This window comes from Mercenaria mercenaria, chromosome 14, assembly GCF_021730395.1.
Source record: "Mercenaria mercenaria strain notata chromosome 14, MADL_Memer_1, whole genome shotgun sequence".
NCBI lineage: Eukaryota > Metazoa > Mollusca > Bivalvia > Venerida > Veneridae > Mercenaria > Mercenaria mercenaria.
Genome location: NC_069374.1, coordinates 54614621 through 54641632, shown reverse-complemented (window position 1 = coordinate 54641632; position 27012 = coordinate 54614621). Strand labels below are relative to the sequence as shown.

Sequence of the window (27012 nt, the reverse complement as noted above, 5' to 3'; positions counted from 1 at the left end):
CTGTAAACAAAATTTCTACTGTTCTGGTTTGTTCAAATTTCAAGGTCTCAAGGTCAAAATCAAGGTCAAATTTCATTTCGATACAAAACAATGTGCATGTGGTCCAAATTTGGAAGCTATGACTTGAGAAATGTGGAAGTAGGTCACTAGATCAATTTCAAGGTCAAAGTTCATTTTGGTAGACAAAATTATGTAAGTGCTTCAAATTTGGAGGCTGTAGCTTGAGAAATGTGAATGTAGGTAATAGGTAAAAATTAATGCCAAATTTCAGTTCAGAACACAAAAATATGCATGCAGTCCAAATTTGAAGCCTGTAGCTTCAGAAATGTGAAAGTAGGTCACTTGGTCAATCTCAAGATCAAAGTTCATTTCGGTACACAAACTATGCATGTGGTTCAAATTTGAAGACTGTAGCTTGAGAAATGTGAAAGTAGGTCACTTGGTCAAAATCAAGGTAAAAATTTATTTCGGAACACAAAACTATGCATGTGGTCTAAATTTAAAGCCTGTACCTTCAAAAATGTGAAAGTAGGTCACTAGGTCAATAACCAGGTCAAAGTTTGTTTCGGTACACAAACCTATGCATGTGGTCCAAATTTGAAGGCTGTAGCTACAGAAATGTGAAAGTAGGTCATTAGGTCAAGATCAAGGTCAACACATGTCAAGGTTCATCTTGTCACTCGAAACAATACATGTGGTCCAAATTTGAATGATGTAGATTATAGACATGAATATTCTTAGTTTTTCCCTATATAAGTATGTATGAACCATGTGACCCTCGGGGTGGGGCCATATATGACCCTAGAGGGATAAATTGAATAAAATTGGTAGAGAACCACTAGATGATGCTACATTTCAAATATCAAAGCCCTTGGACCTGTGGTTTTGGACAAGAGGTTTTTCAAAGTTTTTTCCTATACAAGTCTATATAAACCATGATTGTGACCCCCGGGGTGGGGCCATATTTGATCTCAGGGAAATAATCTGAACAATCTTGGTAGAGGACCACTAGATTTTGCTACATACCAAATATCAAAGCTCTAGACCCTGTGGTTTTGGACAAGAAGATCAGAAACCATTAAACTGTTCCTGGCAAATGTCACCTTGACCTTTGACCTCAAAATCAATAGGTGTCATCTACTGGACATGATCAACCTAACTATCAATTTTCTTGACACTAGGCCTAAGCGTTCTTGAGTTATTGCCCGGAAACCATTTTACTGTTCCTGGTCACTGTGACCTTGACCTTTGACATATTGACCTCAAAATTGACAGGAGTCATCTGCTGGTCATGATCAACCTCCCTGTCAACAATCATGATCCTAAGCCCAAGAGTTCTTAAGTTATCATCTGGAAACAATTTTACTGTTCAGGGTCACTGTGACCTTGACCTTTGACATACTAACCTCAAAATCAATAGAGGTCATCTACTGGTAATGACCTACTGCCTTATCAACTTTCATGATCCTAAGCCCAAGCGTTCTTGAGTTATCATCCGGAAACCGTTTTACTGTTCAGGGTCACTGTGACCTTGACCTTTGACATACAGATCTCAAAATCAACAGGCGTCATTTGCTGGTAATGACCAACCTCCCTATCAACTTTCATGATCCTAGACCCAAGCGTTCTTGAGTTATCATCCGGAAACCGTTTTACTAATCAGGGTCACTGTGACCTTGACCTTTGACATACAGATCTCAAAATCAATAGGCGTCATCTGCTGGTAATGATCAACCTCCCTATCAATTTTCATGATTCTAGGCCCAAGCGTTCTTTAGTTATCATCCGGAAACAGATTGGTCTACATACAGACCGACCGACCGACCGACAGACCGACCGACCGACCGACATCTGCAAAACAATACAGCCCTCCTTCTTCGAAGTGTGGGGGGGGGGGGGGGGCATAAAATTATGTCATAATATAAATAAAGAAATGCATTCTCGAAAATAAAGGAACAAAGGTGAAAATTAACTGAAAGCTTCATTCAGAAATATCAAGATGACCGCTGGAATTACAGAAATGTTAAAGCTCATATAATGTGAAACTGCAAAACATCGTAGAACAGAATCTTACAGGACAGCGAATGTTGTTTTTTTGTATCTAATTCTAATTCATTATAAAGAGACAGTTTCTCATCCATTGTTGTTGGCCATCCTTATTACAGTCTGTCATGAATGAGAAAGATTTCGTAATAGCGTGATCTATAGATCAAGACGCTTAATCAGCTCATTAAAGACAGACACAGATATAATACTGTAAAATCATTTCATTTCGTGGGCATGCAAATTCGTGGTTTTGGTCAAAACAGCAATTTCGTGGCGATATGAATTCGTGGATTTCAACTTTTTAACATAAAATGAACGGGAAGTTTACTTCTTCGTTGGTATTAAATTTCGTTGATTGACTCAACCACGAAGTTCACGAAAATTAGTCCCCCACGAATATTAAACAATAACGCAGTCACATCTAAACGAAACTCTTATAACAGAATATATGAATGTGTGCATTAAAGTTAATATATACTCAGAATTCATAGAAAAAAATATAAATAAAATAAAACAAACATGAAAGAAGATTCCTTCAAAGCCTAGAACTAACCAAGCACTCAAAGTTTGATTGAGTTTGTTCATGAGAGGAACTGAAATGTCCAAAATGCATCACAGTTCCACAAAGCAAACAAAACAAATGCATGAACTCAGCTGGACACTGCATTGGAACGTTCTTTGTTAACAGCCCCTAAAACCTTAGGCTAAACTAAAAGGAAAACATATCTCGTCATAATCAAATAAGATGATTCAACAATTGACTTTGTCTTATCATCCATATTAACCCTTAGCCTGCTGCAGGTGAATTTAACAGCCTTTGCAAACAGCTTGGAACCAGATCAGACGCCGATCAGGTTTCAAGCTGTTTGCTACTCTGACAATATTTCTTCCAATTTTGGAGCAAATTGAATGAACTTTACAATTTTAGCAGACGACATTTCCAGCAGACGACAATTTATCTAGCATTCTAAAGGTTAAGGGCAGCTTAATTCCTGCAGTCAACACACTAGCAGCATTTTTGGACGTACAAAGTTTTAGAAATGAACTCATTTTATAACAGACAGATTCTGTGTTGGTACAGGATTAATTTATTTATCTGTTATGAGAAACAGACTAAAGTCTGTCTAGGTCATTCTTTATCATGTTCTGCTAGATAATGCCTTTTCTATCTCACAGTAAAATCTCTGGTTGTCTAGGTGATTGAGTGGTTTCAGACTTACAAGTATATACTGTTGAAGCTATAGTTCGACTTCGGTATAAAATAAAAAGGATCAAAATACAAATGCAGAAAAATCCAATAGTAACAATTTTTTTCTGTATATTTGGTGAACATTTAAAGGCCTCTAAATACATACAAAGGTAGAACCGTACAAAAAAAGTTGAAAACTAAAGCGAGCACACGTAGGATCAAAAGAATTTCAAGTTAAGTTATTATTAATAAGACTAACACGTTCTGTTTGTTTTGCTGCGATATTTTCAAATGTGAAACTAATATTTGGTTTAGGAAAGAGAAACGTATGAAATGGGAAATTGCGTTGAATCTATCGAGGCAAATAACATTAACATTTTCCCTATAATTGTTCTTGTCTTATTTGCAGACGTATAGACATAGAATTAAATAAAAAAAAAAAGAAATAGAAAATTAAGAAATTTAAATCTCAAAATAGTGATAAAGTCCCGGATTTAAATTCAATTTTCTCTGCTTAAAGCCAGGAGTCAACGCCTTATACCTAACAAATTAAAATTTAGACAATTCTTTCTCAAGTATATTCAATATATTTTACATCATTTCACATTTATTTCTACATCTGAGCCATATTTCTAACAACTCTTACTTTAACCAATTCATTACGGAAACTGATATAACAAATATATGTGCCAAAAAACCACAATAGCCACGCGTGGTTTTCTTATTTACGACAGACAAGTAAATCCCCAGGATCAATATTTCATCTTTTCTTGAAATGACGAGGGTATTGTTGCTTGTTTCAGAGAAAATAACTTTGTCTTGTTCGTGAGCTTGGATGATATATGTAACAATTCTCCGTACGTGACAGATGCTCTATACGAGAACCAAATTTTCCTACATAGTTTCTTCGTACGTTTGATTTTGTATGCTTTCTGCATTCAGATTGGACAGACATTTTGCCTCAAAGAAAACAATTAATCAATAGGAATACTCCATTCCGCCAACAAATAGATTTTTACTAATTTAAAGCACTTCCTTCAGGAAATAGTTCTATGTCTTTATTCTAAGAGTACATATTTGCATATCTGAATAAATTTCACCTACACTGTCCAGTCCTTGCAAGTGCCTGCTGAGAAGGTGATTTGAGGTTCTAGTGTTCCAACACATGACCTTTGCGTTTAGCCTAACATAACATTATCCTTTAATGTACACAAGAAATAATCGTTTAGAATATAAGTTAAAATATAGTAAACCAAAATTCCGATTAAGCACACGGGACTGATAATGAAATAACTGGAATAATGGAATTGAAGATATGCAAGTGATATTGCCAATATGCGGTAATTTGTTTATGTTTAACTGTACAAATCAATTACTGGTGCATAAACCGTGGACTAAATAGCTTCTTAGTAGTACAGACAAGTAGGTATATTTAAGAAATAATAAGTTTTTTTCTTTTTTTTTGAGGCCCCAATGGATGACCCCGTTTATTCTCCCCGTCACATGGTTAGACATGGGTCGGGGAACCATCCCATGCTAACCTTACAAATACATACATACAAATGAGTTAAATGTAGGATATAAGAAAAACTTAGGAAAAAAAGATTCCGTAATGACAATGTTCAGGGGAGATAACTATACAATTATGTTTATGGTCTGAGGCCTCAACACATAGTACAAGATAAACAGATACTACAAATATATAAGTATATATAAATAGCCATATTCACGTACAGAAACGCAATTCATTATAATGATATTTATAAAAATTATATCTATTTACAATTATTGACCAATTAGCTTTTGTATAAGTGACCAGTGAGCTTTAATTTTCCCAGCTTTATCTGTTTCGCTATTAATTGAAGAGGCAAACTTTAAACTTTTTCTTAAGAAATAATAAGTTCCTAAACGTGGTTTATCGTAGAATAACCCGAGTATTGAGTTCCTATGCGTAAGAATATATCACGAAAGCCGCAGGCCTGAGTGATATATTGTTTCGCATAAGAACGAAAAACTCGGGTTATTCTACGATAAATCACACTCGGGAACTTATTATTTCGATTCTAACACGACATACTAGTATCAAAAATGTTAGAAAAAAGTGATAACTACTTTTTACGACCGTACTACGCACCTGGATCTGATGGCGTCATTGCACGTGAGTGGTATATTGCAGAATAACCCGAGATAGATATTGCTCTACATGTATATAGGTTATTTGCTGGTCGTGTTGGAATTTTATAAATAATCATGTAAAGTATATATCTCCCGCGAAATATATACACAATGCATTAAAATACATAAAGATTAACTTTGACCTTGGAGAACATTTAAAATTTTACTACTGTAGAATTTTGTTTAAGCCGGTGCTAGGATGCAAATTTCATTTCCTCCCTAACTAACTCAATCTAACCAAGAATATTATTTTGTTGCGTAGTTGTGTTCTATACTTCCGAATATTTCATTTGAATCTATTTACAGTGAACTTCAAATGATCTGTATTGTATCAAGTTATCTGCACAAGCATTATCAGCTTCCCTCTGTAAAATATAAATGAGTTAATTAAGATACGTTAAATACAGCTGTATCAGGATTTATACCGATACAGCACACTAAAGATAACAATTAGTATTATAATGTAATAAAAAAACGATTTTATGATACAATATTTTATATTCAGCAATAAAAAAGAAACATAAATTTCTCAAAGGTGAGTCAGAAAAATAATATTAGGTACTAAAACGCACGTCATACTGCTGTCAATATCATAATTTACAATGTGGTAGTGAATACAAGTCAGGCGACTATAACGAGAAAGCTATTTCGTTATAATAGCGAGACTTCGTAATATAACGTGAGAAACGCAAAGGTCAATTATGGAGAGGAAACAACCATTCATTTTTGTAAACACGTAATATGAAAACCGTTCCATTATGCAAAGATCTAATTTGATATTTCGTGACAGTTTAGTTTTTTTTCATTGCTAAGACACAGCCTTACAATATTTCTAACGAGACAAAGACAAATGTGATTATAAGAGTTTAATCAGTCTGTGACAGGTTTCAGAAATTCCTTTTAATCGATCTTTGGCATTTCTGACAGTTGTTACTGTGTAACCTTACCTTTTTCTTAATTAAAAGCCTAAATCCTTCTAAATATCTCTATAATCTATATGGCGCAGCAAACAAAAAGAGAAAAAAAAGTGATCAAAAACGTGCATTTTTTTTTTTACATTTTTGTATATCAGAAAAAGTTTCTCAGAACAGAATCATGTGCATTGAGAAATTTTTGTAATTATTCGTATCAATTATGTAATTTTCTAAGTACTGGAAATGAAAATTTTAAGAAAATTAAATACATTTGTCACGAGATTTAATTCAGTTTTCTGTAATTTGTGGTTCTCATATCTGAATACTAATTTCAAATTTGTCAAGCAGTAATGGTTACATACCTAATGATTGCTGAAATTGTAATAATGAAGTAAATATATGTAAACTTAAAAAAATCTGTTCGTACTAAAATGACTAGCGAATGTCTTTAAGTATATTATAAAATCGTAAGTCGAAATAGATTAGACCTTGATGAATTCATCGATTAACATTTATTCTTAAAACGAAGGACACATTTTTCATATTAATTTTCCTTTGCTATTGCACAGAAGCATTTTTTTTCTTTTATTATTACCAGATAACAGTCACTTTCTGTCTAGGTCAAGTTTTATGAACTTCTGTCTGTAAAAGTAAGTTTCATTTCGAATAGCATTAGTGTTTCCCAAATATATACCGTTAAAGTTTTCAATCTATATCTGGCGAAAACAATAGAAAGGAAACGTATGGTAGGGAAATATATTTCTAAAATTTGTAAATATATGTAGAAGAAAGGAAGTATTTTGAATGTAAGCTCTGTTTCTTCTAGTACCCACACTACATACAATCATAGCGTTTAGAAGCCGTTGTTTTTAAAAATCAGATTAAGGTGCTCTATATTTTAGTGAACGTCTGAGCCAGTGGTTGAAATGCATATTTTTAACTAAATTAATGTCGAAGCTATTTTTACTGTTGTCATGCAATTTATCCGCTCTTTCATCCCTCTAGCCCCCCTTTCCCACCGTCACACAATATACAGCACCACATCCTGGGAATCAGCGTTTGAATCAAACATTTAATTTGTGTAAATGATAGGGGCAGCGTTTTAATATTTCCCAAGAGTCACTCTAAAAGCAATGTAGAATTGGAATGTTATACAATAAGCATAAATGTACACAGACAAAATAATTATTTGGATGCATTATGTCTACAAATTGTAGATGTGATGATAATGCTTCGTAGTAAACTAGGAAAATGTCTGACTTGGGAAATGTTATTGAATCTACTGAGACAAATAACATTAACAACACGCCCAATTGTTAGTAATATATTACTCATTACAGGCACGAACGGAAATGATAAAATAATGCAATAATGACATAACACTACATTTATCCGAATTTATGCACTTTTCAGGCACTGAACGGCATCACGCATAAAAGTAATCTGCATCGTTAGTCTTCTGTACTCAAATATTAATCGAAATCATTTCTAGTGAAACTATTAATAAGACACATTTCCCCAGATTTCCCTGTGTAAACAGTTCGTTTACTAAATCGTCCCGACAGATTCACACAAACTAGAAACGAGGAATTTAAAATGCAGCCAATACATGCCATGGACTTGATAACGACAGAGTAGTGTCAATTCAGTTAGGAAAAAGTACGTTTTCAATTCAAGAATAAGTGCCGTAACAAATTTTGAAGCTTACGCTAAACTTACTATATCTGGTCTAACTTGATAAAGAAGGTCGGCGGTTCTTTCAAGGTACCTGCCAATACCGAATCAATTGTCCAGGGCATCATATATGGTATTCGTTCAATGTTGATAATATCTATAAGGAGCACAGAATGTATCGAAGCAGACGAGCTGCAGACTTGGTTTAGCTGAGCTGCTCACCAGAGATGAGGAAATGTGCAAACACGCCCCTGAACACGGGATTAAGCAGTAACTTATTGAATGACATACGACAAGGACATATAACAATACCCCAGTTCAACAATAGTTTAAATACGTATAACCTTTCTTACATGCTGTTATGATAGTTAGATTGTGTCAGTATGACTTACTGCATGGCAAAATCAACATATATCCGGAATTATACGAGCTATTACGAGTTCTTACAACTAGTAGTTCTAACAACTAGTAGTTCTAACAACAGGTAGTTCTAACAATAAAAAGTGTTAGAGAAGCTGTTATAACATATATATATGACCAAATTTACCATACTAGGTTTTCCTATTTACGACCTACGTGTAAATCAATGTGTCATCTTTTCATAAATGGAAACCGTTAACGGTAGTATTTCGAAGAAAATGCAATCACCTTTTTACAAGCTTATATGCTGTATATAGAAATTATCTTTAGGTGACAGGTATTCTAAATGAGTATTAAGATTTGCCTGCTTTTCCTATTTTGTTTTGTTTTTTGGGCTTTAGGCATTTACTACCGTTCTTTAAATTGGACAGACATTTTGCCTCAAAGAAAGCCATTAATCAATGCGAATAATCCGTTTCGTTCGCCAAGCAAATGAGTTTATTACCAAACCAAGAACAGAACTACATTTGTAGCTTAGACGACAGCAGAAAAGTTAATTATAAAAAATAGTTGCCAATATTTTTCCCTCTTTTGTTAAGGCTTGAACAATCCTCCACTGGAATTGCGACTGGATGACGGTACCTTAAATTTTAAGATTCATGACAATTACGTGACAAAAAGTAAAAAACAATCAGTTTGCTAAGTCTTTCACGTTAAAAGTTTTATTAGCAAACTTTTACTTGCGAAAGTTTTGTTGTTTGTACAAATCAATAGACTTTTTTTTACAGAACAACAAAGTTAGTTATCCGGTAGCAATAATGCGAACATGCATTTGTTTACCATTGCAAAAAAGATAATGAAGGAGACGAAATGACCAATGCTTTAGAATGAAATGACATATACGCTAGTTAAATACTCTTCTGTTAGTGTATATAGTGGGGGTGCATAAGCATAACTCTAAAGAATTCTTAGGATGCTATACAAAACTTTGCTTGCCACAGATTTGATAGCCTTAAATGATTTTATCATGTATTATAAATTCTTCCTATACGTTAGGTTAATTACTGAACGGTCAACTGCGTGAATATTTTCTACGGCTTTTTTAAAACTGTATTTCCACATTTACAAAAAATATCCAGTTAAAAAACATCAATTTTAAAAGAAGTGGACCCATAATGGCTTTCGGCAGTTTCCTTGTATTTTCATGTTTTTCGGAGAGCGCACACTGAATAGAAATTGCATACTGAGATAAAGTAATATGTCAGCTGTCATTACATGTCAATGTTTGAAGAAATTTCAAAATGTCAAAATAATTTTTCATGCATTTACAAAAACAATTTACTTCTCACTTCCTCTGCATAAAAAGATGTACGTATTTTAAAACAAAAACGCTTAAAAGTTTTGCATATTTTGCACATTTCATACTAAACAGCTTTGCATACATATGTTTTATTTTATAATCGATAATAGGCGCTACACAGTCAACAGAAATAAGATATATGTGTAGTATGTGTGTGGTATTATGGTGTGTGCGTTCTCACAGATGCCATCTATGTCCTATAACTTTGTATTTTTTTTTCATTCTGTATCAGAATTTTAGTCATACAGCAAAACTTGTATATACAAACCGCGAGTAAAAATAGTCTTTATTCGTGAGTGGTCTATGTCCAACGTTAAAAGTACACCGCAAATGTTTCAATCGAAATTGTAACTTGTGGCACTAACAGACAAATGACATATCTTCATTTTCGGTCTTTTAAACAAGCGAGGTTCTGTTGTGTGCCGAAAGCAAACACTAAACTGTATTGCGTAATGCACGCACTACAGAGACATTTTGTCAAGCAATTTGCATGTAAATGATACATGACAGGAACTAAAGACTGCCATCGATGAGCACCTGTTCTTATATATGTCTAGCCATGAAACAATTGCGTAAAAACTAGTGCAACAATTAAAATTTCGAAAGCAATGAAAAGAAATCTTTAAGAGTACTAGGATATGTGATTCAAATACCATAATAATATAATTATAGGATAATAATATAATTATAGGAATAATTATAATGATATATGAAATATGAAAACAGATTTCACTTCGCATCGGTACTTTATAATCAATCTGGAATGTACTGTTATAAATGATGCATTCACATATGTTAGATAACAAAATAGACAGAGTTACGTTATTTATCTACCTCACGAAATTTACGATTTTGATTTAGAAAAAGAACAATTTCTAAGACCAACATACCTTGGAAACATTCCAATTTAAAATAACGAATTTTATGATGTTTTGCTTATGATATATTTTAAGCTGCAAAGCTGCAGCGCTGCACAAAGAAATAACTAGCTGTTACTGGTATTTCGTTTGAAATATTTCAAAATAAATTATTATAAATTAATTATCACTGAAGTCGAATCAAAACAGAAATCAAGCACATTATATTTGTGCTGTGGAAGCATTTATGAATAAAAGTACAGAACGATAACCAGGCAAACAATGATAAAAAAATGAACAGAATAACTGAAATACAACATGAAAACTTATTGCTAGAACTAATGCGTACCGTGAAAACAACGTGCAATTAAAAACAAATACCACCGAACACGAGTTCTTTCTCTGATTTAATCTTTACTACGAGGCAGGGTTTGGGTATTCATACATAATTTCTTGTCCTCGCTATAACGAGACAGGGAAATTCTCGATTTAACGAGATTCTTAAATCAGAAAGTTTAATCAATCAATGTCAGAGGTTGTATTTACACCCCCACTTCTTCGTTATATTTGGGAAAGATAACTTGTTCCTTATAAAGATTTTCACTCCCAAATGTACACATATTCTGCAACAACAAAGTTAAAACGTTTCACAACAATTCGCTTTGAAACATTTTAGACAAAGGGAATTGACTTATACAATAATCTGCAGAATAAGAGTTTCTTTTCGAAGTAATATTACTGACAACCACTAGCTGCTTTAGTATAACAATTGTTATTAAAAATATGTACATGTATAAAACACATGCAGTGGAAATATCATTCCAAATATTAAATATGTCGGCAACAATGTGGGTAAATAGTAGCTTTTTAAATACAACATTATTTATCAAATGCAGTATATTATCAGAAAGTCGAAGTTTTTTTAGCTTTGGACGACTTAATCAAATAAGGTTATAAATCTGTAACAATAAAATTATTCCAGAGAATGTATGGACCAGTTGTTGATTCTATGGCGCATTTAAATCACCAGTGTAATGTGCATAATGAGGACATGTTCAAAGTATGGCTATGAGCTTCCGGGAAATATACCCAAATCTTTTTTTCCGTTGAAATAAATACTTATGTCTTTCTGCTTTAGCTTACTTCTTATTTCATTAATAACTGAAACGGCAAAGTTATAATTTTCTCTAGAGTCACATTTCCATCAGTTTAGAACTGATTTTCTTTCGGTATAAGAACAAATTTCTAGACAGAATGACATAACATTTTTGATGCAGTATGTCTATATGTGATGACAATGCTTCATATCAGACTAATAAAATGTCTGTGCATGGACATTTATAGAATCTACTGAGACAAAAAGAATTTACTGCGCCCCCAAGTGTACGTAATATATTACTTATGTACAGACATGGAAGGATATGTCAATATAATGACATAATGTTACACTAAACTGAATTTAGCAAACATATCAAGCACTCTCGGTAGCTTACAAAACGAAATATTTCGTCAAAAGTGTCACTAGTGAATCAGATTTAAAAAGAAATTTTCTCGGCATGTTAAACGACGATTCGTTTAAAAAAAGCTGGCCATTTATTAATGTTTGGAAGATTTGATAAGCATGCCCTGATTCAATCTTGTTTGGTACGTTAATAAACAGAATAATCTTTGCACCACTCGTACCAGACCAATGTCAATAGGGAAGTTTTTAGAAGTTATTTCTGTAACGTTGATGTAAATATAATCTCTGCAATAAGAATTATTGGGACAGTGTGACTTGTGCACGATGGAAGATGAATTACAACTTGTTCAATATGGATAGTATCCTTTTACCGAGCTACTCTTTTTAGGTGAGAAATGCGCATTCAAAATGTTTTAGTTTATTTTCCAATTCTATTTTATGGTTCCCATAGTATACACTGGGATAAGGAATAATATGTAAAATGGCATTTTCTTTCTGGTCTGGTGCCAGTGCTTCGCACATGGTGATTTCAATAAGCAACCGTAAAATGTTTCAGTTTAGTAAGTAAGGCTATGGAATCCGGTAAGTACCACATTGAATGTCGTGTGTTGCCCACAAAGGGCGACACACGACAATCAACGCGATACAAGACACGATGCACGACATTGCAACGCAACGGACGACAATGTACAACTAAACACGACATCTTAACATTTAAATGTCTCATGGTCGCGCAAGGTTTTGTTAAGAAATAATGCAGTTAAAATTGAACCATCTGAGCGATAAAAGAAAACTGAAATCAACTGACCAAATTCTGACAAGTCTTGGACACTTGGCTCTTGTTACTCGAATACATTTTACTTAAAATTGCTTTACGATCTGTTACCAGTTTCTAACAACTTTTTGTTTATCCAATTCATTATAGAAACTATGATAGCATGAATTTTCGTCACGAGGTTTTCTAATTTACAGCACAAAAGTAAATCCCTAAGGATCAATATTTCATCTTTTCTTGGAATGACAAGGGTATTGTTTCTTATTTCTTAGAAAATGACTTCGTCTTGTTCACAAACTGAGATGATATATCTAGAAAATATCTGTCTGTGACAGATGCCTTATATAAATGTCAAAATTTGCCTACGTTTCTTGTTTTGTTTTATTCTGTGGGCTTTAAGTATCTACTGTAATTCTTCAGATTGTACAGACATTTTGCCTCAAAGGAAAACATTAATCAATGTGAATAATCCGTTACGTTTGGCCAACAAATTGGAACAGCATTTAACATAACTCGCTTAGAGAAGATGGAAAAAACTTATTAAGCAGTTGCCAATTTACTTTTCTCTATTCTAAAGATCTGAATAATCTCCAAGTCCGGTCCATTCAAGTCAACACTTGATGACTTTCGGCAAATATTTAAAGTAGCAGAAGTATGACAAAAACCTAGCATTTATTTGCTTAGTCCTTCAAATTATGAACCAGGATTAGGCATATTTGTATTCTGTAAACGCTCTGTTATTAAGATATTACGTAATGAGTTTTGAGAACACTTTTGCCACATTTGAATTGCCTTTGCTTCACTGAGACAGATGTTCCTGTGAGCTTATTTACTGAGAAAATGATTTTTGTCACTTCCATAGTTTGAATTATTTTTCGGTATTTAACACTACAAATACACTGCTTCTTTGAACAACACGAGCAGGTGTTATAGTAAATCACTGGATGAGTTAATTTTAGTATAATTATTTTGATTATCTCATGCAGAGATGACTGTAAGATATTAAGACCGATTATCCATCAAATTGTATTAACCCTTGGCCTGCTGGCGGCAAATGATTCTGCCTTTGCGATCAGTGCAGACCAAGATCAGCCTGCACCTCCGTGCAGGCTGATCATGGTCTGCACTGTTCGCTATTCAGTCAATAAATTTTCAGTGAACACCTTTTTGAATAATAAGTGGTACTGCCTAAATTGAATGATGGACCTGTCAATTTTAGAAATTTAGCAGGGTAAGGGTTAACCTTGACGTTAAAATTCTATTTGCATACCTAAAATAGATATGTTTTTTTTTGTGTATGGAACTTATAGGTTAGTCTGCTGCAACTGTGCAAGGGGAAAATGCCCAATAACATGATTTAAACGACTGTACCTCCAAAGTTACCGCATACATTGAAATAAATAGCAGCGCTGATGATTAATCGACAATTTCAGTGCATCCAAATATCAATTTCAGTATGCATAAACTGTTACAACTTGTATTTATTTCCTACGCACAAAGTGAAAATTATACCGTATTTAAGATAAATAAACTTCATAGTATGAGCATTTCGGAACAAATTTGATAGTAATCATGTCATGAGTGGCAACGTTAAATGTCGCAACGCAGCTAAATGTCGCAACCACCGTTAAATGTCGCAAGGTTGACGTTAAATGTCGCAACCACCGCTAAATGTCGCAAAATCGTCTGCCGCTAAATGTCGCACCTTTAACGTTAAATGTCGCAAAAATTTGCCCACCGTTATATGTCGCAACACCAACGCTAAATGTCGCACAGCAAAATAAGATGAGTTAAACAGTCTTTACAACTTAGAGATAAGACTGGGTAATGCATGCTTGATTTTGGAAGGGCTGAATTGACCTTTCACTCTATCTGCACGTTTGCTTTTCAGTGGTTCCGCATCATACATACGTTATATATTTCATATCTAAAGGCTTGAGCACTAACGTGGTACTCCCCACAGTTCCTCCACACGGGGTTCCTCTGTCCGTATTTGTGGGGAATTTTTTTATATACAGGTATGAAATGTTGGCCTGTGGTGCATTTTTGTCTATTTTTAGGTACGAACTAGAGTGGCACTCTCCTTATTCTGGGTGGTTAGGGTCTTTTCCCATTGACAATTTTGAAATACAAGTATGGAATGCTGGACTTTAATTGCATTTTTGTTCAAAATTTCGGTGTATGGGAGGGGTTATCCCTGTCATTTTCGAGGTCTCATGGTCTCTCCCCGTGAAAGTTTGAAAAACAGGTTAAAATGGTTGCCTCTGGTGCATTTTTTTTCTTAATTTTAAGGTACCTCTACAACGGCCACCCGGCCCCGTCCCAAAGTCAAGGTCCCGTAGGGTCCTCCTATTAACTGCTGTAAGCATTGTAGGCAGGTCATCCCCGCCTCACAACTCACCCCGGGTTCCTACCAAACAAGAGTTTTCCCCGAATGGCGGCCACCCGTGCCGGGTGGGGGACGAACCCCTCTACAACGGCCACTCGGTCCGATCCAAACGTCAAGGTCTGGGGCGGAGCTGGGGGTGCCCAAACTGAAAAATGTGAAAATTTCCCAAAACGGCCTCGGACCAGGTTTGAGACCCGCTCACGAGTAAAACAAGAGTTTTCCCGGGGTAGCCGCTATGCTGGCCCCCCATACACCGTCACCCTCTACAACGGCCACCCGGTCCCGTCCCAAATTCAAGGTCCCGTAGGGTCCTCCTATAAACTGCTGTAAGCATTTTAGGCCACCCCCGCCTCAGATCTCACCCCGGGTTCCTCCCAAACAAGAGTTTTCCCCGAATGGCGGCCACCCGTGTCGGGTGAGGGACGACCCCCTATACAACGGCCAGTACTGGAGGGGTACTCCGCCCGTTTTAAGGGGTCAGTGGTTCTTCCCCCTGGGGAATTTTGAAATATAAGTATAAAATGTTCGCCTCTGGGGCGTTTTGGGTCTACATTTTGAGAAAATATTATTTCCAAAAAAGTTGGTTGCAACTTTGATGCGTATAAGTTACTAGTAAGCCAACAAGGTTGGGGTTTTGGTTGGGAGGGGTGGGGGAATCGGCTCGGGCAACAATCCAGGCCTGTTATACTACTGGATGTTCAACTACGCGACACGAAGACTGTGTGTTGTACCAGCTGTAGAAAACGAAGATTTTCTTTTAATCAGCCATGGGTTCTATATCTTTGTTTGGAGGTTTACACTTAAAGTCGTAAGGTAACTATCAAGCTTCAATGGCGGAGAAAGATCCTATGTGGTCCTCTGTACATTCTTTCAGGTAAAGCGGGAATTTTGATATTATTTTACTTTTAGCCTCTTAAAATTGTTTGGTTTAGTCTCATTCCTCTCATTATCCTACTTTTCCGCCTACCCACACATAACCCCCTCTCTCCCCACGCACCCCCACCCCCTCTCCCTTCAAAAATGTAAATACTTATATTTTCTATTAATTGTCTTGGTGCTGCGTTCGTGTCTTAGATTTCTGTGTCGTTATTCACCCCGTTCCCCACCCATACCCAACCCCCACAAACATACGACACTATTACCAAATCGTATTTAGTTAGAAGAAACCTCAGAATATTTCTGTCCTAAAACACTGGCCCTATTACAAAATAATATCACAAATATTTTTTCTGGCGTAACTGTTCAATCAAGGTGTGGAACTCAGGTGAGCGATCTAGGGCCAACAAGGCCCTCTTGTTGCTATACGTAACAGCACTTCTCATTAAGATAATTATTTGTATTACATAAACCTGTTAATTTTTCTTCCTTCAAAAAAGTAAATATACACAAGGATTTGATAATTCATAGTGTCAAATAGGAAGTGCGACATTTAGCGTTGGTGTTGCGACATATAACGGTGGGCAAATTTTTGCGACATTTAACGTTAAAGGTGCGACATTTAGCGGCAGACGATTTTGCGACATTTAGCGGTGGTTGCGACATTTAACGTCAACCTTGCGACATTTAACGGTGGTTGCGACATTTAGCGGCGTTGCGACATTTAACGTTGCCACATGAGGAATGTTATATAAATGCCCTGATTTACATTTCGACGATACAGCAAAATCTGTTGTGAGTTCTGCAGCATTTGTAATTTAAAAAAGAATAGTGGGAACTCCAGTGTAGCTCAACATGACAAAAATGAAAATTTGACTGAGCCTGTTCATGGACGATATTTTCTTTTTACATAAGAACAAAATAACAACAGCGCAAATCATAACCAAACTGTCATTATATATTTACAGGTGGTCTTTATTGCACTTTGAAAAAATTCCGCAAATGTTCAAATTTGATTTGGAACTTGTGGTATTTAGAGTTAGGTGGCATCAGTGTAGAGTGAAGAAGGTTCAACAAAAGGCAACCTTATTCTAAACTAATGACCACTTTATTCTAAATACATAATACTCTGTTACCTAATCCAGTATTAGGCATATTCGGTCCTGAGATCTGTACTGGAATGACTTGTTATAGGGACTTCAAGTTATCTTTCAGCAATTCCACTAAAGAGATAAACGTCCCATCCAATCATAACATTAAAAGAAATTACATATAGTTTAAATATCTGGGCAGAAAGAAGACCGAGAAAAAAATTGCCAATTACCAAAATCTCAAAGTGAAGGAATGAAGGAAGGAAATGCCTGAAGGATGCATCTGTATTCTGGGGTTCCTGCATTTAATCAAAATTCTCTTAACATATTAACATAAATTCCAGAAAATTTTAACTACTTTACCTAAACATTTTATTTCAAAATGAAAATAACTGGCATGCACTGTAATAGACGCAAAAAAATGTTTGACAGCAACATTTAAGATTCGCATTGGAAAAAAGAGAATAATTTCCGGGAACTACATACCTTGAAAACAATCCGATTATAAATCAGGAACTGTAAAATGTTCGCTCATAATATCTTCACTGCAGCAAAAGCTGCACAACATTAAAAGAGATAAACAGATGTTTCTGGTTTCCTGTTTGGAACATGATTGCAGCAGAACAGAAAAAAAAGGAATCAAGCAAATTTGAAATATTAAATCATAAAGAAGTCACTATCAGTTACAGATTACAGTGCAAAACAAGAAAAGGACAGCCAAGAATACAACCACTCCAAACTCTATCGTTTAAGCTACTCTCCACAATTTGAATGCATTTTTCAACACGTTTATTTCGACCAAGTGTGCCAAAAAATACATAAAGGACACAGAAAAATAATAAACTGAATGAAAATGTAGGTTAGATATTGGTACAAACGGAAGAAGAATATTGACTTTCCTATAAGCATTGCAACGATTTACTTCTAGTAATTACTCCTTACATCATAATAGTTTTGGAAACGTGTTAGTACGTCTTGCAAAGTTCATATGTCAATAAGTTTGTACCCCTGTTCCCTTTCGCTGTGCCACATTTGAGAGTTGAAATTACTAGGACAAACTACTATATATTGTAACACCACCGTGTTGGACAAACTACTATATATTGTAACACCACCGTGTTATAAGGCAAACTCTCGACTTTTATCATTATCACGTTACAACTTCTGAGTAATTGCAAAAAGAGTCCTCACTATAACGAGGCAGAGAAACTCTCGAGATATATAACAAGACTCTTAAATCAAAAAGCTTAATCAATCAAAGTCAAGGGTTGCACGTTATTTTCCTGTGACAGACTTGGGTAAGACAAATTCTTCGTTACATCAAATATTACTATATCCTGAACAACGTGTTCATATTTCTTTTATTTTTGCGATGAATAAAATTGAAATCTCAAAAGCCATATATTCTGGAAATTTTCGTACTGTAAATTTATTCTTTTGCAAATACCGACAAATTATTTATAATAAATGAGTTGTTTGTGTTCTCATTTTTGTTTATCTACTTCTATACAGCGCAGATTAACGTATCGCGGGGTCGTGAGTATGATTCCAGGGCGAAGGTGTATGTTTTTGTCGCCACGATTGATAAAAGAATTTGTGTCTGAAATTAGTCATCATTCAGCTCTTATAAAAATCCTGACCAATGATTGCAATATTATTCAAAGATTTTTGAGAGTGTAGTTATAGTTTAAATGTTTAAGTGATAAATAGCAAATAAAAGTTCAACGAAAATGCTATTCCAAGTAAATGTCTTAATATTACCGTCTGTATATCTGGGCAAACTGTTCATGCTGTGAAACTAACAAAAACTGAATACTTCACTGTCGATAAAACTCAAACTGAACAATAAAACGCTTAAAGGGTTTTTCGTTTGCGTAAGATATAAACATTAAGATAAGTAGACTTTACATTTTACATTTTATACAATTTAAAATAATACTTGAATATTCTTTATTTTATACACAATTTGGATTACAATTCCTTTCAGACAGAACATGATCGTTATAGTCTAAATGGGTAAAATTGAAAATACTGTTCGTTATAGCAGACAATAAAGTTAAAGTGTTCAAAACCAGATAAGGTTTTCTTTGCAAAACATATAAAAGTTCCGGAAACATCAAGTTCATTTTGAAATGCACTTTTTAATGGAAAAACATAAACTGGATACATAGAATAATTTATCACATGTCTAACTGAAGCCATAAGATAATTTTGGTATTTAACTAGAGTGTAACAAAGCTTTGACATTTACATCGTTCTAAATGTAAAAGATATTGGCAGAATTTACATGGTCTATAATATAAGAGCTAAATATCTTTCACCAAATGAACATAAGATATTTTATGTCTTTTCAGAGGTTTTTTACCAAATAGTTTCATTTTTACCCGTACAACGTCACGAGCACTGTGCAAAATGATGACGTAACATTTTAAATATTAGAGTGAAATGTGTATAATTCTTCCAAGATTTTCTAGTTTCCTTTACATTTTAATTCGACGGAGCGCATATTTTTATGTTTTGAAAGTACCTAATAACCACACTGACACAGCTAATAACTACATTTACAAACTTATATCGCAACTGGTATATTCCGGCTTATAATGAAACAATTTGATAGCTAACATAGGTTAGCTCCTTTGAAGTTCAACAAATGACGATATTTAAATATGTTTGCAGAACTACAATGTAATGGCTGCCCAATACGACGCCTTAAAATACCAGACATACAATTTTAAAGCAGCAACATAAATTTTCTTGCAAAACTTGAATCCATTCCAAGTATTATCCAAGGAATGGTACCAGATAGTATTATATAAGCAAATACAGAATTCCAGAGTAAAGCAGGTGCTTCTGATATCTGCTTATATTTTCCCATGCATGCGCATATTTCAAGAAACTATAGTCCGTTTTATCTGACATGGCGGGGCGGAATTAATCTCTGACTTAGGCAAATAATGATAATCTCAAAAAAAAAAAAAACGAGCAAAATAGTTTGAGCACTATAACTGTTTAATTTCGTAATCTTCGGTAACCAACGACTAACATCCAACGCTACAGTGGTTACATGTACTACATACCCTGCACAATAATGTAGTGGACCAACACAAAACCACGCCCCGCCAGGTCAAATAAAATGCACTATAATAACGAAGCCTAACAACGTAATAGTAGATTTGCATGATTGAGCATGTTCGTGATCGGTACTCATCTCGCACACTGAATCCACCAATACTTTTTTTCGTTATAACAAGCTAGAATAAATACTGTTTTACAAGACAGCTTCTTATTCAAACAGGCGAGAAAATGTTTTATTCATAATAACGAGGAAACAAAAACTCTCGTCATATTAAATTTTTATAAATCAAAATAATTAATAAATCTCCTTCAGAACCCTGAACCTTTACTAGCCGGTAGTATTGCAAAATATCTATATAAATCATTTTTAAAATAAATCATTTCGAAGTTCTTCACATTCAAATACTGACTAGCCGTTAATGCGATTAGGTTATATATTTATATAAATCAAAATTTTAAATAAATCATCCTCCGAGCGCTTTACCTTCAAATATTGACTAGCCAGTAGTTTGATAAGGTTAGATATTTTGATAAATCAAAATGTTTAATAAATCAGCTTCAGAGCGACCTCTTTACCTTCAAATATTTACTAGCCAGTCGCATAATATGGTAAGATATTTTGACGATTTTATTTTAATAAATCACGATCAGACCTTTTTACCTATAAATATTGACTAGCATTGATATTATTATTTTGACATATATGCTGCAGACATGCATTAGTTAAGAAAATATAATTGAAATCAAAAACACTGTCTATGATTCTACTATACCTTACCAATTACTTACAGTTTTATATTCACTCGTGATAACTAACGGGTTTAAAACTCATTTAGTCTTTCCTCTGTTCGAATACAGACTTATTTGTAATAATAGATAGATTCTTTGTTGTTACAGGGTTCATTTATTTTTGTGTTACAAGACTCGGATCAATTTCTGTCTGGGTCATTTTCTGAAGATACAATTACTTTACAAAAATGAGTTTTATCTCCCACCACGAATACAAGAATTATTTTCGCATGTTTGCCATGAAGTAGAAGCAACAAGATAAACGTTATATTGTGAAATATAAACAAGAGCTGTCTCCATAGGATGACACATGCCCCCGATGGCACTTTGAATTAATAGTTATGGCCGATGTTAGAGTTTAGGACCTTTGACCTATGGAGCTTGGTCTTGCACGCGACATGTCGTCTTACTGTGTCACACATTCATGCGTAGTTATTTTAAAATCCATGCATGAATGACAAAGATATGGACCGGACACGCCCATCAATGCACTATCATGAAAAATGACCTTTAACGTCTAAGTGTGACCTTGACCTTTGAGCTACAGACCTGGGTCTTGCGTGCGACACGTCGTCTTACTGTGGTACACATTCATGCCAAGTTATTTGAAAATCCATCCATTGATGACAAAGATATGGACCGGACACGCCCATCAATACACTATCCTTTAACTTCTAAGTGTGACCTTGACCTTTGAGCTACGGACCTGGGTCTTGCGCGCGACACGTCGTCTTACTGTGGTACACATTCATGCCAAGTTATTTGAAAATCCATCCATGGATGACAAAGATATGGACCGGACACGCCCATCAATGCACTATCCTTTAACGTCTAAGTGTGACCTTGACCTTTGAGCTACGGACCTGGGTCTTGCACGCGACACGTCGTCTTACTGTGGTACACATTCATGCCAAGTTATTTGAAAATCAATCTATCGATGACAAAGATATGGACCGGACACGCCCATCAATGCACTATCCTTTAATGTCTAAGTGTGACCTTGACCTTTTAGCTACGGACCAGGGTCTTGCGTGCGACACGTCGTCTTACTGTGGTACACATTCATGCCAAGTTATTTGAAAATCCATCCATCGATGACAAAGATATGGACCGGACACGAAAATTGCGGACAGACTGACAGACCGACAGACCGACAAACGGACAGACGGTTCAAAAACTATATGCCTCCCTTCGGGGGCATAAAAACAGCACTTCTACCTTTAACTAAGTGTAAATAAAACACTACTAACAGTTGAATTTAGTGTATTCTAGGCAGTAGTTATATGGAAAATATTCATGTAGTAAGTAAAATACGTAAAAGGTATAGTCTCGCGTCTGAAATGGTTGTTGAACATAAAGAAGTATACTTATAATCATTTTCAAAAAAATATAAACTAAAAAACTACTGATTTTAAAAGATTTGTAAAATATATTTTGAGAAGTAATCTGAAGTCTTGCTGCGACTTTGAAATGATAAAAACTGACATGCGAGAGAGTACATTGTGCATTAACAATAACTCCGACTTAAAAAATTTTGAAATTATAACTCTTTATGACTTTTTGCTTCTCATATTATTTTTTTTTGTGCAATAATTTTGCAAACACACGATATATTAGAGAGATTTCAGACCGTAAGCATAGTCTTGGATTGCTATTGATTTGTCTGTCCTTTCTAATATAGAAGTCGGCAGCGGGGGAGAATATTGCAGTCTCCTGTTCATTTAAGGTGTACATTCTTCCCTATTAGCTATTATCTAAGACCTGCAATATCAAGATAAAGAAGTTTATGCAAATGACGCCAATTTGCTTTATTGATTGAACGATAGACAGGTAAAGGAGAGCCTCTACAAAGACAGTGAAATGCAGCTGTTAGATAAAATACTTTTTGTTTCTTTAAACATTCATTGTGTATCAACAAGATGATATTGTTATCGAGATATCAAAAAGATCATTATGCATGCGTGCATAAGCGCCAGTAGTGTATACAAACACATAGAATAAATGTACGTTCTTTTATAGCTGTTATGTTGTTATGCTTTCGTTGTGTTTATTACATGAATGTACATCTAATGTTCTTCGATCTCAGTTATACATTCGACTATTCTATACAACAGAACGGAGCAATTTTGTTGTTAGTTTCGCCAGTACATAATTATGTTATTTGACATAAATATATTATGTATACAAATTGATTGTGCTGTACATTCTATTGTTGCAGCACGATATTCACATGAAAATTTTAGATTAACACAACATAAATTCTTTAATATATGTTTTATGTGAAGTTGTGAATATATGTTGTATTAAGTATATTAACTAGCTATAATATAACACTGTTGTATTTGTACAGATTACCTATCTTTTTTGTAATGTCCTCATGTACTAATTGTAATCGCCATTTTAGTTTGTGGCGATGGACATTGTATAAAGTATATGCCTTAATATTATCAAAGAAGTATAAAATACACAGAATGGCAACTGGCTGCAATCTCGCGTGAGCTCGTGTCAGAGCGTGATTCGGCGTTATCTTGCTAAAAACAAACATCGGCGAGCATGGAGTTACAATTTGTACCTTTAAAACTATATTTAAAATACATGTTAGCTTCTAAAACAAAATTAGTTTAATGTGAAATGGTCTTAAGACACGAAGTACACGTTTTTTTTTTGCCACCGAAAGAAGCGTGGTCATACGGTGATAATTATTTTACCGATGAATAATTGCTTTCCCATACAAAATGGCGCGTGGAGAAAGCGCCACTTCCGATAAACGAGATATCGTTTTTTTGTCACGGGAGGTTGGCGAGATTTGCTCTATATGCCTTTCAAGTTGCCAATCTATTTATTTTTATAGCTCTTTGATATTATATACCCTTCTCAAATGCGCCCATTTGATTGGTTGAGAGGGGTGCACGCGCCGGTCCGCAAAAAGCGATATTGACCCGCAAAAGTGATAGTAACTCTTATGTGTATGAAATATGGGCCAGTCTAATGAGTGCATTCGAGAAGGGCATTTAAACAATAATTATTATAGACTTCTGTTTCGGTCTATGTGTTTTTACGGACCTGTAAAAATGATACTAAGTTGACCTCAACATAAGTCAATAACTGTATCATAAATAATATTTAATCTTGAAATTAAAGCAAGGCACATGATATCACATGGGGAGATTTATATAAATACTTTAAACTTTTATAATGAAAACAGATATGAGCCGTGCCATGGGAAAACCAACATAGTGGCTTTGCGACCAGCATGGATCCAGACCAGCCTGCGCATCCGCGCAGTCTGGTCAGGATCCATGCTGTTCGCTAACAGTTTCTCCAATCCCAATAGGCTTTAAAAGCGAACAGCATGGATCCTGACCAGACTGCGCGGATGCAAAGCCACTATGTTGGTTTTCTCATGGCGCGGCTCATATGGTAGGTGTGCAAAAAGAGAATATGCACAACAACATGGTAAATCAACTACTTTGAATACTGCACATGAACTGACACAGTCAAAGACATAAAAGGAGATACTGAAGAACTGAATACATAATTCTTTCTACCACATTTATGAAATTTCAAACTTATGACAAACATCTGAGGCAACCTTAACCGAACTCTGGCTAAAACATTGAATGTATCTAATAAATAATTTCTCAGCCATGTAATGAACAATATAGTATGACCCTGACCATTTGTTACCTTCAAAATGCTACAAACTATGATTTAACTCAGTTATGATTCATAATCTTAGAGGTTCATGTTCTTAAAGGCTATAAAGTTGCTGTTGCGGATTCTAGTAATCTCCATTTTAATTAGAAAGATCTATTACATAATGAATCCGGGTATTCCCCAAACGCCAAAAATCTGAAAGTTGGTCTTTATACATTAAAAATTCAAATTTCATTGTTATTGTATCTATACTGCTGAAACTACCCCTTTAAAGAAGCTGATATTAAGTTTCAGACTAAAAACATTTAGAAATATGGACCCTGGTCTTTAGGACATCATATGCGTATCGACTGAGTACTTTAGCAAGCCTGTATGTATGTCGTACGAAACTTGCGTTAAGTGTATATTCAGATACTTGTAGACGTGTTGAAATGAGTCAAAATTCGTATAAAAGATTGCATTAATGTAAGCGACATTTACAGATAAAACGTTTGAATATGTTTATATAGAACGTTCGACAATTTCTTTCACTGTTTCGCATCAAGTACCAAGTTGTTTATGCACTGAAATAAATGAGTTTTTTGTTAAATCGAAACCTCATTAACACTATAATGACAAACGCTTTAAATATGCCCGGATGAATAAGCTTATACAAACAGAATTGATTTTTCCGTTCATGAATCAGGCGTGTGATTAACATTCAGTTTGAGACATCTGTTGTGTGAATTCAACGATCAATAAGTCAAATAATGAATTCACAAAACTACATTGTATTTTATATTTGGTATCTAGCTGAAGGAATTTGCTTGCAAATACTATTTAAACACTGTTGCATACCTTATATTCGAACGAATGTTATAGCTGTACTCCACTGAACTTTGTAATTTTAAAATTAAATATTCTCCCTACAGAATGTAATGATAATGATGAACTTATAAAGTTAACTAAGATTTTAAGTATAATTGTTTTATTATGTGTGGGAGAGAGTGTACGTGAGTGTATGGCATGACTGTGGCATGAGCTCATTTATGCCATGACTGTGGCACAGACTTCACAGGCGCAGGCATGTGACCCAACAGGCATCTTACCGGTCAGATCGGGAATATTTACCAACTACTTTTACTGACACTAAATTTTCTTAAAGCCAATAACACTATGAATAAAAGTAATATGTCTATCACACCGATCCAGAGTACATCACAATTCTATGCATAGCCTAGCAAATATAGTACACATTTAATGAATAGATGTCACTCCACCTAAAAACCAATCATCGAGAAAACACAACAACAAACGATATCTAATGAGAAATAAACATATGTGCATTTAGCAGAACGATCTTGTAGCACAAACATCTGGAATTTCCACATATCTCGCATTAACCACAGGGGTATTACGAAGAGCATTATTAACCAGCAGAAATGCCATAATAGCACACGAATCCCGATGCAACAATGATACTACAATAAATCCATACAACAAAGAATAATAAATACACCTATTATGACGGTGAATTATTATTGATATTATTCATAAACAATCCAAACGAAATTAATCAAATCTTACCTCTTTATTTGATGAATAATCTGAAGCGCCATGTTTTTTTTTCTCTGTATGTAATATGAACACTGCATACACTGTTGTATAATTGATACAAATGTTGAAATAACTACCGCGTGTAGCATGAATCCAAAATCAAATCTAGTAGCATATCTCGTCTAGGATTTACAAAATATCAATATAGCTCATAATGTTGCGTGGATGCAAAATATTACAGGGGATATTAAAGCGGAGACGTGCTTGAACAATAGAATAAACTGATTCTGGACATTGATCCTGTATTTAAAATGCATAAACAGCTATCTGGGAGACTAAATTCATGTTGCATATTTATAATGCTTTATTGTAAAAGGATATAACACTTAATTAATACTATTCAACGATTATGAATATTTATAAAGGGTTTATTGTAGCGTTATATAAATGCTCATTTTCATGCCATTAAAATATTTATCGTCTGCTAAAGTAAATTAATGGCTGAGTTACAATTTGCTCGAATCGTGGATAAACCGATAGGCTATGAATAACAAAACAAGCGTGGTTTATCAAATTAATCAAACTTCAGAAGCAGAGAACGCAACCGAGCAAAATAATAGCAGACTTGTTTTGAATGAATTTGTTCATGTCAATAAATGTACAATAGTCTTTATATCCCATACTCAGTCTGGTATTTGCTTAAGAAAAGCACATTTTGAAAGTAAACTGGAATTCAAAGGACAAAAAATAATAATATTGAGGCTAAGAATAATGCCAAACATGTATT

At 34.7% G+C, this 27012-nt stretch overlaps 1 protein-coding gene across 4 annotated transcripts in view; it reads right to left on the bottom strand.

The window, feature by feature from the left end:
• LOC123527538 (putative N-acetylated-alpha-linked acidic dipeptidase) overlaps window positions 1-27012 on the bottom strand; it is a 301496-nt gene that overhangs the window by 45759 nt on the left and 228725 nt on the right. The window contains exon 1 of one of the 4 annotated variants that reach the window (XM_045307055.2): window positions 26256-26411. The exons of the other annotated variants lie outside the window; for them this stretch is intronic. Within the exon in view, the coding sequence (XP_045162990.2) occupies window positions 26256-26374 (119 nt within the window). The 5' untranslated portion in view covers window positions 26375-26411. Of the gene's footprint in view, window positions 1-26255; window positions 26412-27012 lie in introns of those variants that run through there. 4 annotated transcript variants of the gene reach the window in all.